This window comes from Platalea leucorodia (assembly GCF_965183815.1).
Source record: "Platalea leucorodia genome assembly, chromosome: 2".
NCBI classification, from domain to species: Eukaryota; Metazoa; Chordata; class Aves; order Pelecaniformes; family Threskiornithidae; genus Platalea; species Platalea leucorodia.
In genome coordinates, this window is record NC_138824.1 from 103886402 (window position 1) to 103901316 (window position 14915).

The 14915-nt window shown below is 48.3% G+C and overlaps 1 protein-coding gene across 2 annotated transcripts; it reads left to right on the forward strand.

Annotated features, from left to right (window-relative positions):
• Positions 1-1834: 1834 nt before the first annotated feature.
• On the forward strand, positions 1835-10396 carry ADAMTS1 (ADAM metallopeptidase with thrombospondin type 1 motif 1). 2 transcript variants are annotated; one of them, XM_082304745.1, is made up of 9 exons: positions 1835-2985; positions 3353-3699; positions 4142-4274; positions 4705-4872; positions 5189-5475; positions 5731-5917; positions 6020-6195; positions 7073-7248; positions 7623-10396. In XM_082304745.1, the coding sequence occupies exons 1-9, from the start codon at positions 2427-2429 to the stop codon at positions 8362-8364; spliced, it is 2775 nt and encodes a 924-aa protein (XP_082160871.1). In that variant the 5' UTR covers positions 1835-2426; the 3' UTR covers positions 8365-10396. The 2 variants fall into 2 exon arrangements, with proteins under 2 accessions (XP_082160871.1, XP_082160870.1); XM_082304744.1 differs by having other exon boundaries at positions 5731-6195.
• The last annotated feature ends 4519 nt before the right edge of the window (positions 10397-14915 follow it).

Sequence of the window (14915 nt, forward strand, 5' to 3'; positions counted from 1 at the left end):
CTTAACATTTTGAATCTAGCATAAGTTCAAAAATAAATTATAAAAATGCTTTCCTTTCAAGACTATGGTCTATATACCATACTTCTAGACTTTTAAACTTGTAATTCCCTGAACATGCAAAACATCTGCAACTGCTAGCTACGTATCACATGCAACACAAAATTAACAGCACCAACAAGCCGTGACTTTGTTGTGAGTTTTCTATCCCAGAAAAAACGTTACAGAGTTGGGTACACATTGCCAGATCTCAAAGATAAGGGTGGAGATTGGCACACCTCTCCGACTCGAGCAAAAAACTAGGCCTCTGTTGTAACCGAATGGATATTTCCGCTCCTGACATAGTAACGGGCAGCAGTCGCAGCCTCTCAAGGCCAAGGCTCTGCTCAAAAAGTCCAGCATTTCCTGCTGTCTACCAAGGAAAATCCCTCATCTGAGGCCCAGTTCTGATTTTGCTCATCACTCCATGGGACAACAGCACTTTTGTGGAATAAGTAACTGGAAAATTGGGTTCATAGGCTTTTTGCACGACTTCCAAAATGTGTGTTACTAAACTTGTATGATTTACAGAACACCATGGGAAGTAAATGTATTATTGGAACTGAGCAGGCAGTCAGACTGTGCAATTGACACAGAAGCATGGCTCTAAGTTTATCTGACGTGGTTTAAATTAGGAAGAAAACCTAATTTGGTTTAGATTTAGTGGCATAACTGGGGCACTGCATCCTAAGAGAACAGCAGATAAGTAAAATTTTAGAAATGTTTGCTCTGTCACAAGGATATTTTGCTACTTCTGTTTTCAGCCTCTGAGGTTTACGCTTGTGTAAAACGCAGTGTCGACTTGACACTGAAGCATCCTTCTTTAATTTGGAAGCTCCGGAGCTGTGACCAACAGGTACACTGCTTCTGTTTTCCTTCACACGTTTGCTCACCACTTCTTTGCCCTCATCCTGCAAAAAGGCCTCGACAAGGAGGAAGCGGTATTACTGGGGCTGCGCACATCCCACGCATGTTGCATATAAAGAATTAAGTGGATTAGCCGTACTACGATGGTTGGTCATGACTTCAAAGGAAAATATTGGCTGCACCTACGTAAATGTCTCTGTTTAAGTGATTTGAAAGGGACCATTTCCCAGGAGTACAGGTGCACAGCTGACTGTAGCTATTAGGGCCGTGAAAGGGCAAGAATTGCTTAAAAAAAAAATTTAAAAAAAGGAAAAAAAGGAAAGGAAAGGAAAAGAAAAACCACGAACACGACCAGGGATCTCCCTCCCTCCCCCGCAGGAGCTCCGCGCCGTCCACCTGCCGCTGCCAGCCCCGGGCGCAGACCCGCGCCCCGGCCGGGGGGTGGGGGCCTGCGGCCGCCCGCAGCCCGTCCAGGCGCTGCAGCGGAGCGGAGCGGAGCCGAGCGCGGGGTGAGGCGGGGACGGGGGCGGCGGCGCTCCCCTCCCGCCCCGCACAGCCCCCGGGCCGAGCCCGGCTGCGCTCGGGGCCCGGGGGGGGGACGGAGACCCCCGCCGTCGCCGGGCCCCGGGGAGGGGGAGCGGCGGGGGAAGGGGCCGCGGCGCGGCGGGGCGCAGCCCGCCCCCCGCCCGGCAGCCGGGGGCCGACCCCGGGCTCTGCCCGCCGCGCCGCGCCGCGCCCCGTCCCGCCCCGTCGGGGGGGTGGGGGGGCCGGGGGGCGGAGGCCGCCCGCGGCAGCGTTACGCAGGCGGTGAGCTCAGCGGCGCGGGGCCGAGGGGCGGCGCGGCGGGGGGCGGCGGGCCGCGGCGGGGTGGGGGCGGCCCGGGCAAACCCCATAAAGGGCGGCAGCGGCCGCCCCGGCCGCCGCACTCACCCCGCACGGCGGAGGCGCCCGGAGCGCGGCGGAGGGGCCCGGGCAGCCCGGCGCGGAGGGCCGGGGGCGGCGTTCGCTCCGTTTTCTGCTCCGCTCTGCAAGGACGGGAGGCTTCTCGGCGCTCGCCTCCCCCCGCGCCGCGGGGCCGTGGAAGTGCAGGCGAGGCCGTCCCGGGGCTGCCGGAGGGGCGAGCGGAGACTCGCCGGAGCTTCCTCCCCGACCGCCGCTGCTGGGGAGAGCCGAGGAGGCGGCGGGAAGGAGAAGCGGCGGCGAGAGAAAGAGGACGGACAGACGGAGCGACAGACGGGGGGAACGGCTGCTCCCCTCGCAGACCCTCACTCCCCGCCGCCGCCGCGCCCCGGCCATGGGGAAGCCGACGCCGCCTCTGCAGTGACCGCGGGACCCGGCGCCCGCCCGGCCCTCCCCGGCCCTCCGCCCGCAGAAAGAAACTAAGAGACCCCCAAAGCCTGACAGCAAAAATTCCAAACTATATCTACACGTATATATAAAAGAGCAAATAAAGACATAAAAAGGGCTCCGTCAAGCCAGCGGCCGCAGCAGCAAGCCTCCCCGCCCTGCGCTCGGCGGCCGCGATGAGGACCGGGGGGCGCCCGCCGGTGCCGCTGCCGGCGGCGGTGCCGGCGGCGCTGCTGGGGCTGTGCCTGTGCCTGTGCCTGTGCCCGTGCCCGTGCCGCGCCGAGCGCCCCGCCGAGCGGCAGGCGCTGGTGCTGCCGCGGCGCCTGGGCGCTGCCGGCGGCCGGGAGCGCTTCCGCCTGGAGGCCTTCGGGGAGCGGCTGACGCTGGAGCTGGAGCCCGACAGCAGCTTCCTGGCCCCGGACTTCACCCTGCAGTACCTGGGCGGGCCGCCGCCGCCGCCGGAGGACGACCTCTCCCGCTGCTTCTACTCCGGCACCGTCAACCGGGACCCCAGCTCCGCCGCCGCCCTCAGCCTCTGCGCGGGGATGCGCGGCGCCTTCTCCCTGCGGGGCCGCCAGTACCTCATCCAGCCCGCCGCCGGCACGGCGCACCAGCGCGGCGCCCACCTCCTCCGCCTCCGCGGGCCCCGCCGGGCCGCCCCCGCCGCCCGCTGCGCCGTGGCCGAGACGGGGGCGGAGGCGGCGGCGGCGGGGCCGGAGCCCGCCGGGCACGCAGGTACCGTCGGGGCGCCGCGCCGCCCTCCGTGGGACGGGGAGGGGAGGGCGGGGGGGCGTCTGCCTCGCCCTATGCCTACCTGCACCCCGGCCGGTGCTTCCCCCTCTTCCCCGCCCCGAGGGGCTCCCGCCTGGGCGCGGGTCCGGGGATCGCCGCTCCGCCCGGCGGCGGCTCGGGGGGTTATTCAGCCGGGGCTGCCCAAGTTTGCGGGCGGGAGCCGGGCGCGGCGCCGTGGGGTACATCCCTTAGGTGCAGATCTTGAGTATCGGTGTGGTTTGGGTTCCGTACGGTGGTCTCTTGCAGTGGTGTTTCTCTTGTTGCGCTAACCTGCCCTTTCCTTCTCTTTGCCTCTCTCTTGTTAATGCAGAAACGAGCAGCAGAAGGAAGAAAAGGTTCGTGTCCAGCCCCCGCTACGTGGAGACCATGCTGGTAGCCGACCAGTCCATGGCCGAGTTCCACGGCAGCGGGCTGAAGCACTATCTCCTGACGCTGCTCTCCGTGGCGGCCAAGCTGTACAAGCACCCCAGCATCCGCAACTCCATCAGCCTCGTGGTGGTGAAAATCATGGTCATTTACGAGGAGCGGAAGGGACCCGATATCTCTTCCAACGCAGCCCTGACTTTGAGAAACTTCTGCAGCTGGCAGAAGCAGCACAACCCGCCCAGCGACCGGCATGCCGAACACTACGACACGGCAATCCTCTTCACCAGGCAGGTGAGGGACACGGAGGTCAAGTCCATCCCCATGCCCATTGCTCCCTGCCCCCGGAGGCCCCCTCTGCCTGGAGCCCTCTGAAAAAGCGTTCAGAGGCAGTCTCGTGTCATCACGGCTTCAGCAAAGTAGGCTAAAAATGAAAGGAACTGCTTTCTCTTCAGTCGTTTGTTTTGTTGTTTGCTTCGTCTCAGGTGAAACGCACAGTATGTGCAACGTATTTCCGCCTCATATATTTTTAGCAGATTTAGTATGGAAATTATGCATTTTATTTCTACGTGTAACCCTTGTGTTTGTTCCAAAGACAGATTTTTGCCATCATACCCATTGAAGTGCTGAATATTTATGCTCTTTCCATAAGTAAAGGCAAACGGCCAGGGCTGGATGTTTCTTGCCAAGGTTAAGTCTCTGATCTGATTAATAATGAAACTGCCTTTTTTTACAGGACCTCTGCGGTGCCAAGACATGTGATACTCTGGGGATGGCTGATGTGGGAACAGTTTGTGATCTAAACCGTAGCTGCTCTATCATAGAAGACGATGGTTTACAGGCTGCCTTTACAACAGCCCACGAACTAGGTACTTGAAACTTTGAAAGGCGATTTCACGTGATTAATTGAAGCCAGCTCGATGCCATAAAGCAAAGAGCTGCCAGCCCGCACCGCAGGCTCGCCCTGCGGGGCACGGCGCACCCTGCGCTCCCCGGCGCAGTCGGGAGGAGGCAAAGCTTTGCCATGTAGCAGGGCTGAACTGCGGAAAGCAAATCGGGTCTGCGCGGCACTGCCTGCAAGAGCTGTGTGTTTGACTGGTTGCAGGAAAAAAGCATGTGAGAAGCCTGCGAGGGGAGCGAAGATACGGTGCCATCTGCTTAAAGTTTGGCAGTGTTCAGATTCGGGTTATTATTTAAAGACCAGGCTATGAGCAGCTATAGAGTAATATTTAAAATAGCATTGGTAATGCATAGGACAGACTTCCTAAAATCATGGACTTGACTTTTTTTTTTTTAAAGGCCACGTGTTTAACATGCCTCATGACGATGCAAAGCAGTGTGCTGGTATTAATGGAATAAGCCGGGATTTCCACATGATGGCATCTATGCTTTCCAATCTGGATCGCAGCCAGCCTTGGTCTCCCTGTAGCGCCTACATGATTACAACATTTTTGGATAATGGTCATGGTAAGATTATTAAGCTTTCCATTCATGTGGCATTTAAGCTCTTGTGTTTTACTGCTTTCCTTTTTTTTTTTTTTTGTTCTTTCTTTCTTATTTTTTTAACAGAGTGCTTTCTGCTACAGCATAGAGTTAACCTTTTACATGCTGCAAACGAATTTAGAAGACCCTTAGTTTTACAAAAATGGTGGCACAAACTGGCTTAAAGACTTGTTACAAAGCAAATGCAGTTCCAAAGATGGAAATACATTTTTCCCTTTTGAAACCAAACTCACTGACAGCATCGTCTGCTTTTTTTTTTTTTTTTTTTTTTCCTTTTCAGGTGAGTGTTTGTTGGACAAGCCCCACAAACCAATCCAGCTTCCTTCTGACTTGCCTGGCACGTTGTACGATGCCAACAGGCAGTGCCAGTTTACATTTGGAGATGAGTCCAAACACTGCCCCGATGCAGCCAGTACGTGTACGACGCTGTGGTGTACTGGCACTTCTGGAGGACTGCTCGTGTGCCAAACCAAACACTTCCCTTGGGCAGACGGCACCAGTTGCGGGGAAGGGAAGTGGTGCATGAATGGCAAGTGTGTGAATAAAACCGAGAAGAAGCATTATGATGTAAGTATTAAAAAAAAAAAAAAAGTCAGAATATATCCTGGGTTGCAGAGTAGCACAGATAATGCTTCAGTGGGAGTAATCAGTTAAAAGGGCTTGAATAAATGGAGGTGGATAGCTAGTAAAACAAACTTAGAGCTTTTTTTTTTTTTACAAGTGGCTTAGGTAAAAATGCGCATGGTTGTGGGTTTTGTGGTTTGGTTTGGTTTTGCTTTTACTGTATTGACTTTTTTGTTCTGCTTTTGCTTGTCATTCCAGACACCGGTGCACGGGAGCTGGGGGTCCTGGGGGGCGTGGGGAGAGTGCTCCCGGACCTGCGGCGGTGGAGTGCAGTACTCCTTCAGGGAGTGCGACAACCCCGTCCCGAGGAATGGGGGGAAATACTGTGAAGGGAAGCGGGTGCAGTACAGATCGTGTAACATCGAGGACTGCCCGGACAATGATGGTAATCTTTTCCCCGTTTTTGAGGCGAAGGAAGAATATCTCGTAGAGGAGGAGCATGTACAGAAGATGATCTCATGTCCACCTGTCTTTCCTCTGCCTGCAGGCAAAACCTTTAGGGAGGAACAATGTGAAAAGCACAATGAGTTTTCCAAGTCTCCCTTTGGAAGCGGACCTGCAGTGGAGTGGACACCCAAGTTTGCCGGTGTCTCTCCAAAAGACAGATGCAAGCTGGTCTGCCGAGCAAAAGGAACAGGATACTTCTTTGTTTTACAGCCAAAGGTATTTCAAAACTATACCTCTTCCATCTAATCATGAATAAGATTTTTATTTACTCTAACTCTTTATGTGAAGAGTCAAGGAGTGTAGAAATCTGAAATTACATCTTTCTCATATTTAAGCTAGATTCTTCCTTCTCCTCTTCCTACATGCACAGCTTGATTAGTGCAAGCATGCTTTAAATATTCTGGCACAGTCTTTCCAGTTATTTCACACGTACCGCCTCTTCTCCTCACTCCACCCTAGCTTCCTTTCCTCTCCTTCCACCCATTTGATTACATTGAGATATGTTTGGAAAACTGGGGGGGTTCTTTGCCAAAACATTGGTGCTTTCTCATAGTGGTTACTAATATGCTGACAGCTTAAAATAAACAGAAGGAAAAATGTTCGTCTTGCATAGCTACTTGAACTCACTGTCATAAGATGTTGAAAGCCAATAACTACCAGGGCGATGACACAGATGGTTTTTGTAGAGCAGTACTCCTAGAAATAAAAGATACACTGAACACCATTAAAAGCAATTTTGGTCCTGTACTTTGAGGACATGACTGCCTTCTAGTGAAATTAGAAAACAACATTCTTCTTTATATGAAATGAGTAAAACAGTTTTGTGGGTGGAGGGGTTTGGGGGGAATGTTAATAGAAAATTAATTTGGTTGTTTTCTCCTGTCACCATGGCATCATTTTTGCAAGTGAGATGAAGTAGCACCATGTACCTTCAACTATATATGGGCTGCTTTGGTTTTTGGTTTCAAAAGCCTTGACAATACAGGTGCTGCAGGTCTTCCACCTGTCCATATTTTGTATGTGTCTGTATCACGCAATTTCAAAGCAATGTGCATCTTCTAATCAAACGCCTTACCGCTTCTTTCCTGCAAAGGTTGTGGATGGTACCCCGTGTAGCCCCGATTCCACCTCTGTCTGCGTCCAGGGACAGTGTGTAAAGGCTGGCTGCGACCGTATGATAGGATCCAATAAGAAGTTTGACAAATGCGGTATCTGCGGTGGCAATGGATCCACTTGCAAGAAAGTGTCTGGCACACTTGTTAGAGCAAAGTGAGTGTGTAACTGCTGCTATTATTTTGTTCTGGTGAATGTTTTGTGGGTGCAAGGTTTGGGTTTCCAAGTCAGTGAGGTGTTGCCCCAGTTCATTGTTGGAACTGAGATTTGATCTGTCAGAGCCATCTTGACTGAAGATAACTTACAGCGAGATCCCAGCGAAAGGAAGCCGTAAGGCGTGGGCACGCCTCTGCCATAGCAATAACGTGGGATGTGACTTTGCAAATCCCTTAATCCATTAGTTCAGTTAGGTCAGCAGCTCATGAGCTTAACGCTTTGGCTTCAAATGAAATTCAGTCTTGTGCCGAGCAGCTTCTTCCCTTTTGCAGGGAAGAGCGGAGGACTCAGTCTTTCCCTTTTCTCTTGCACAGACCCGGCTACCACGACGTCGTCACCATTCCAGCCGGAGCGACGAACATCGAGGTGAAGCAGAGAAACCACAGGGGCGCAAGACATGACGGCAGCTTCCTCGCCATCAAAGCCGCAGATGGCACCTATGTCCTCAATGGCGATTACACCCTGTCGACGCTGGAGCAGGACATCACCTACAAGGGCAGCGTGCTGAGGTACAGCGGCTCCTCCGCTGCCCTGGAGAGGATCCGCAGTTTCAGCCCTCTAAAGGAGCCTCTGACCATCCAGGTCCTCACGGTGGGAGACCTGCCACAGCCCAAGATCAAGTTCACCTATTTCGTGAAGAAGCCCACGCAGCCTGGGTCAGAGAAGGCGCCCAGTAGAAAGAAGGAGTCCTTCAACGCCATCAGGGAGATAATCTCCTCTGAGTGGGTCATTGAGGAGTGGGGCGAGTGCTCCAAGTCGTGTGGCTCGGGCTGGCAGCGGCGGGCGGTGGAGTGCCGGGACCCTCAGGGGCGGCTGGCCGCCGACTGCGCCCGGGAGCTGAAGCCCAGCGACGTCCGTCCCTGCGCCGACGTGCCCTGCCCACAGTGGCAGCTGGGGGACTGGTCGCCCTGCTCTAAGACGTGCGGGAAAGGTTTCAAGAAGAGATTGTTGAAATGTATTTCTTACGACGGCAACGTGCTGCCGCAAGAAAGCTGTGAGCCTTCCAAGAAACCGAAACACCTAATAGACTTCTGCAACGTTACGGACTGCAGTTAAATAGTATAAGTTGGGAAAGCTAATTTTTTTTTAATTATTTTATTTTTTTCCTTCAGAACAATGCACTGAAAAAAAGAGGGCTAGAGGCAGCGCATGTGTTTTTGCATACAAAATTCATGGTGAGGATCCGTTGAGGTGGGACAGTGCAAATAGCGTTAGTTGGCATTGCATCCTAAAAATACCCTGCCAACTGAAAATTTGGATGGCAGACCCATGTCACTCACTCGTCTTCAGCAGATAAGGCCCGAGGGCATTATAATTGCCTTTTTTTAAGTCTGTTGCAAATTAAACAAAACATGAGCAGTGGCCAAAACACGCTTAAGGAAACATTTTGGGGTTTGGTTATTTCTCCCTTCTTTTGGATTTATATTGTGGTACTGATCAAGTCCCCATGTGTAGGAAGGGGATGGAAAGGGGAGTGGAAAAGATAGCTTAAAATAATTGGTCAGGGCTTACCTACCTCACGAAGGGCAAAAAACAGGATTGGAAAAGGAGCTTTAACTATGTCATTCATGGCTGCTATTGTTTCAGAGAATAGTTTTATATAAAAATAAAGCCATATTCTCTACCTGTAAAGAGTAAGAAATACCAAGAACAGTCAGTCAACTCCACAAATAACTAGAATGTCATTTTTTTAAAGTATCTTTATGTCATCCCAATGTGCCTCTCCATTTCTCTCGTCCACTCTGATGCCGTTGCGGTGACATACGTAATCCAGAGGCTAGAAAAAGTGGAAATCTTCATGGAGCAGGTAGCGTCTCTGAGTAGTTGCTCTTTGTGCCTTCTGCATACCTTCCACTGGCTTTTCTGATTCGAGCTTGGTCCTACCATCCTGTCAACCAGACTGATGGCATTTGTGAGCATTTGAGTCATGCTTTCACATTCAAATCTTTTACCTTACCCCAGCCAATGGAAATTATTTGCATTTGGGTTAAAAAAAAGATCAAAGAAATCCCGCTCTGAATGGGAACCTCTCCTATGTGGCCTCTGATGGGTTTGTAGTGCTCAAATCACTGATAAGGCGGGAAGACAAAGCTGAAGGATAGCAGGTCCATCCACAGCAATACACTAACATTCGCATAATTAAAGTTTGTGCCAGTCCATAGACAATGAGAGAATATGGCTTTCCATATGTATATAGTAAAATATATTACTATAGATGTTATATACTTTATAAGTATTTTATATTTCTTTCCCTTCTGGGAAGGGTTATAATTTGTAATAAATGCATATAATGAGCGTATTTATTTTTATACTTCTTGTCTAATGTGATCTTCTAAGTTATCGCTTTTTTAAAAGGACATATAACAAGGATAGAGTATTTATACAGTATAATATGTTACTAGAGGTAATAAATGAACCCTATAAATTTTGGAAATGGAGCGTCTTTATTTCACTGAAGTAAAACTAGTCCATCGAGCGGAAAGAGCTTGGAATCTAAGGCAATGTTACAAAAAAAGCTAAACCACATTTTTCAAAATGACTGGTAGCTTAGGCTACTAATTGACTGTGTTAGTGAAGGGGTTTGGAAAACTCTACCCATAATGTCGTATACCACGGTAAAAAGGGTAATTTTGCATTTTATTACTTAACCACTAACAGGGTGCTCAGCACTGTTGTTTCATCTTTTTAAAAAAATGGAGTGCAACTAGACTGATGCCACTGGTTTTAATAACTGCTTACAGAGGGAGTATTGCTGTCAGTGGTGTTTATAACCAACAACATATGTACAAAAGTAGCAGTTTTACCTGGTCCGCTTAACCTTACCCTACTAGGAAAGAAGCAGTCAAAATTCAAAACCGTTAACTAACAGGCAGAGGTTTCCCTCACAAATTTCTGGAGGGCCTCCTCATCATGCTTTTCTAATTAGAAGTACTGTATGAATGAACTGTTCTAACGCTGTTGGTAACACGTTTTATAACGTTAAAATACATACGAAGCATCAAGAAACTGATTTTTGCTCCCTCATTTCTGATCTCATGACCACTGCAGTCGAGGGAAAATCTTCTGTTGAACTCGGTAGGATTTTTGCCATGGAATTTGAGACATCAGTCATTTATGAATACTTTTGGCTTCGTGTCATGTAAAAATCTATTAAAACTTCCTTTGCCAATGTTTGGACTCTGTCTTGCAGAAATAGTTCCCACTTTATTCCACGGATAAAATCCTGGCCCCTCTAAAGCACATAGAAAAATTCTCATCACGTCACACTTCATTGAGCATTACTTTGTCTTTGACATGCAAAAATACTGGGGAACATTTTACTTCTAGCATTATTTAGGAGGGAGCCAATCACTTCGTGTTTTTATAAATACTTAAAAGTATTTATAAATACAACAAATAATACTTTATTTAATTTTATATTTTACTACAGCAGGTTAAAATGAGGGATATATACATTTCCAAGAGGAAAAAAAAGCATTTTTATTTTCATTTTCTGCTGTTGCTCTTTCTCCTTGTAGACTTCATGTCCTAACACGTAGCTGTCGGTTGGTGTTGCCTGAAACACCCTCCGTTTATGGGCCCACAGAGCTACCGTCCTGAAACTGCAAGACCCTGCCATATCTACCGAAGTGGCGAGATCCCCCGACTTCTGGGTGATAGTGGTTGCCCAGATTTGCTCTCATCAACCTAGGAGAAACATTCAACGCAAGGCTAAGCAAGCCCTGCGGAGGAAAGCTTCTCCCAGACCTACCCCTATCAATTAAAGCAAGCCCAAGGTGCTGACATACTCTCACTTCTTGCAGTAGCGCTTAAGGAGGCTCGTGGGAGAGAAAAATGGTGTTTCACAGGCACCGCCTTTCATGCTGAAGGGAATTCGGATCCAATCAAATGCAGCAAATTCCCCCTTCTTTAACAAAAGGTGCTGAAGTGTTCTGCATTTCCAAAATGCTTCGGCCGCATTACCTAGATTAGATCAGTCAGCCCCGCGGTTAACTAGAGCTAAGGGAGGAGTCAGAGGGGGTGAGGGAAATCAAACACATACGGTATTTACAATAACAAATGGCAATAACAACAACTTTTTTTTAACACTCTTGCAAATGACTGCATAATAAAACGAGTGATGAACTAATAAAAAGTTACGATATAATGGCAGCCTATTTGCTATGGTGGCATTCATTTCTTTAGAGCATAAGCATAGTAGCAGAAGGTCAACTTGTTACCCATATTTGCAGCGCAGATGACCAAGACTGCATTTCCAAGTCATAGTTTACTGACTACATATTTTTCTTTGACTAGATCATGAATTCTCAGCAGTTGCATCTGTTATACAGTAATATGGTTCATGAAATTATATCCGATTTTTAATACAGCTGGGTTGTAGAGAACATGCTCCAAATATAATGTATTAATTAGGCAATGCGATCAAAGAACTGCTCCCTTCCAAAGCTCCCTTTAGTTACAAGAAAGTCTGCTGCTCTGGGTGACCCAGCAAAGGGAAACAAGCAAAAACAGCGGCACATAGTTTAGTTGTGTAGCAATCAAGATCACAATTAAACATATCCTCTGCACCAAGAGTCTGGCGATTTATAGCTTTTATTACAAAGGACTGGATAGTTAAGTGCTTTTTGTGTGCACGTTCGTTTCTGCGAGCAGGAATCGCAACACTTTTTATTACTGACTCACACAGCACGCTCTCGGGAGCAGAGGTGGCACTGGAGCTTGCGTGGGGGTGAGTGTAAGAGCTGGTGCTTTCTGCCAGCCCAGGCACTCTCTCCTTGGGCCAGGGCCACCGTTCCACGGATGCCCAAATGGGCTTCAGACCTTAGACGAAGATTGTTGTTTTCAACCAGGTTGTCTCAGCTGTCCAGCTTGACAGGTTGGGTGGGAGGTTTCCAGTGCCCAGCATTTCAGCTGAGGACAACCTCACTCCACTTTGGAGCCAAATTTGTCCAGCTTCTTCCCAGGTTCAGGGAAGCTATAGCCTGTTTTTTTAACATTTTGGTGTCATAAGATAAATGAGCTGGGTATTGTGGGCTTGGTAGATGAAATCTGTATCTTCAAGTATTTTCAGAGGTGTGGGGAGAGACAGGTGTCTAAATGAATGAAATGTGTCTTCCTTAATCACCCTTGGTTTCATTGCTTCCAAGGCTGAGTGATCCTCCAGTTCTTGGTAAGGCTAAAGTCTCTCCGTTGGCGGAGTGGGGCAAATGAAAGCAGCATAGTGAGTAGTTCTTTGCCATTTCAGGCATCATGAGACTGAGGAAAAACTCTTTCCAGCATTTCAGTGGCCTTAAAGAGCTTGGCATTGGGACACAAGTCCGGTCTGAGGGCTAGATCTCCAGAATCCAATCTTCAAACTTCACCATCTAAGTTAGAAAATAAGTGGCAGTTCGAAGAGGAAAATAGTTATGCTGGAGAACTACCTTCCAGGCTGATTAGATGTAAAATTGTGGTATCTATGCTGGGTAAGCACTGTAAATGGTGCTACTAGAAAATCCGGAGTAGCTGTTTTCCTGTGGCACTGTTAAAATAATAAATAATATGATTTACTGCTTGAAATTGTATTAACAGTAAACAGGAAAAAAAACCCAGTATGCGATAGGGTTCTTACACTGCTGTGTTCCCCTCTCTTTAGTCCAGCTGTTGTTCTAAAAACAAGAGATGTTGGTGTTGCTCAAATAACTATTTTGCTACTGATTGTAATACATGTGGTTTCAGAGCAGAGAAAGGTCGGTTGCTATTATAGAAGTTGGTTCTGTTTGAGCTTTCAGAGTAAAGATGTAATTCTATATTTCTGGTATGGAAAAACCCTGAAATTGTCTAGAGCTGCTATATACTTTAGCAGCTGATACATCCATTTCAGAGCCATCAGTTGCCTGAGTATATTTGGAGCTGTAATTTTAATGTCAGACATTGACTTAGAGCATAAAGACCCCAGAGTTATGAACAGCACCCTGATGTGCCAGGTACTAGCAAAGCTGGCATTTCACTTTTTGAAATGCAGCTCCACATAGCTTGTAATGTGGCAACTGGATTCCTTCGTTTGTAGTTTCACAGTAGCTTTCATTCAAATCAACATCGCCAAGCATTGTATGTGTTTCAGTAAAGTCTGGCACACCTTGTACAGAAAAACAAGTGAGACCTTTGCTTTTACCATTGCCACATTGCAAGTGGGCAAGCAGATGCAAAATAATGTGATTTGTTGAGTGTTGTAGGACAAATAGGTGATATGGTCTAGGTGGAAGGAAAATTTTACATAAAATATCTTAACCCACTAGCTAGGTTAGGGAATGGAGAAGAAAACACTCCTAAAGAAATTCAGAAAGGCAGCTTCAGAAGAATAGCCCAGACTCCTCAGCAAACACTCCCACAGTAACATCTGGCTTCTGCTCATCAGGTGGCTATGAAATTGCTCACACAGCTTTGCTTCAACAGCCTGACGTTATTGTGGGCTTCATACACCTGGGAAAGCTTTTTATCCCATGCAATTGCAAACATGCCTACCAACCACCACTTGGAGCAAAGATCAAATCCTGTGTGATATGGTCACGACTGCTTAGTCCTCAAGGCAAAGAGGGTATAATTAGGTGAAAAGTTTTCCCTAGCAAAGATCACCCAAATATAGCAAACTGATTGCCTGCCCCCACAACCCCGAAAACAGAGGCGAATCCCTAGGACATGTCTAGGCTACAACAGGAGTGTAAGTAAGCATTCAGCAATAGCCCTCATTTTGCATAAACATTTGCATTTTACCCCATTTTGCATAACCAGAGTGCACTGTTGTAACATGTGGAGGCAGAAAAAGAACAGACCAGGAGGTTGCCACCTCTCCTAGTGGTGCCTGCTTGCTTGATAGCTCTTCCATGGCAGCCCCAAACCTTGATGCTTTCTTAGTAAAACAGCAGCTACAAACATGCATTCATGCATGATATTCCCCCTCAATACACAAAACAACCTGTATCGACAGAAGGGAAATCAAAACATAGTTATCAGGTTCACAACAAGTGGTGCTAGGAACATGGTGTTTTAATAAATGCTTGTGCTCCCAGAGCCTGGGGCAGACTGATTCTTGCTGGAGATGAAAGTAGCGTTGTTTGGACTCGCAGATCTATTTTATGGTACCCGACAGTGTAAGAGGGTCTTGTGCAAAAGAGATTTAATATTGGGCAATAGAAGTACAGTTTCATGCAGCACCTTTGCCTGTAAGCTGGCTACGTGTGCTTGATAGCTTCAATCTGATAAAGGATAGCCCTTTGTTATATGGCAGCCTATGACCATAAGCTAATGAGATCCCAGATGTCTGGGCAATATTTAAATCCAAGCATCCCAAATCTAAGTTGAACCAGTGCAAAATCTGTCATCCTTAATACACTGTACTTTTGTGTAAGAATGCTACAAAACTAATTTGAGTTTCTACCAGCTCATGATTCTTCCCAGATACTCCATTTGAAAATTAATATTTTCTCCAATATTAGTTGCACTCAACTATAACATAGTTTCCTATAAGCGCAAAAAGGAGCTGGTTGTTCCAATATAGTGGGAACAATTGGAGCTAAGGGAAGAGGGAAGTCATATGGTAGAGATTATAATCAGGCAAGCTGAAAGCA

Excerpts from the sequence above, each read along its gene's own strand:
- ADAMTS1 (XM_082304744.1), top strand. The coding sequence starts at position 2,427 with ATGAGGACCGGGGGGCGCCCGCCGGTGCCGCTGCCGGCGGCGGTGCCG. Across the intron at positions 3,700-4,141 it reads CAATCCTCTTCACCAGGCAG|GACCTCTGCGGTGCCAAGAC; the intron begins GTGAGGGACACG and ends CTTTTTTTACAG. Across the intron at positions 6,196-7,072 it reads TCTTTGTTTTACAGCCAAAG|GTTGTGGATGGTACCCCGTG; the intron begins GTATTTCAAAAC and ends TTTCCTGCAAAG.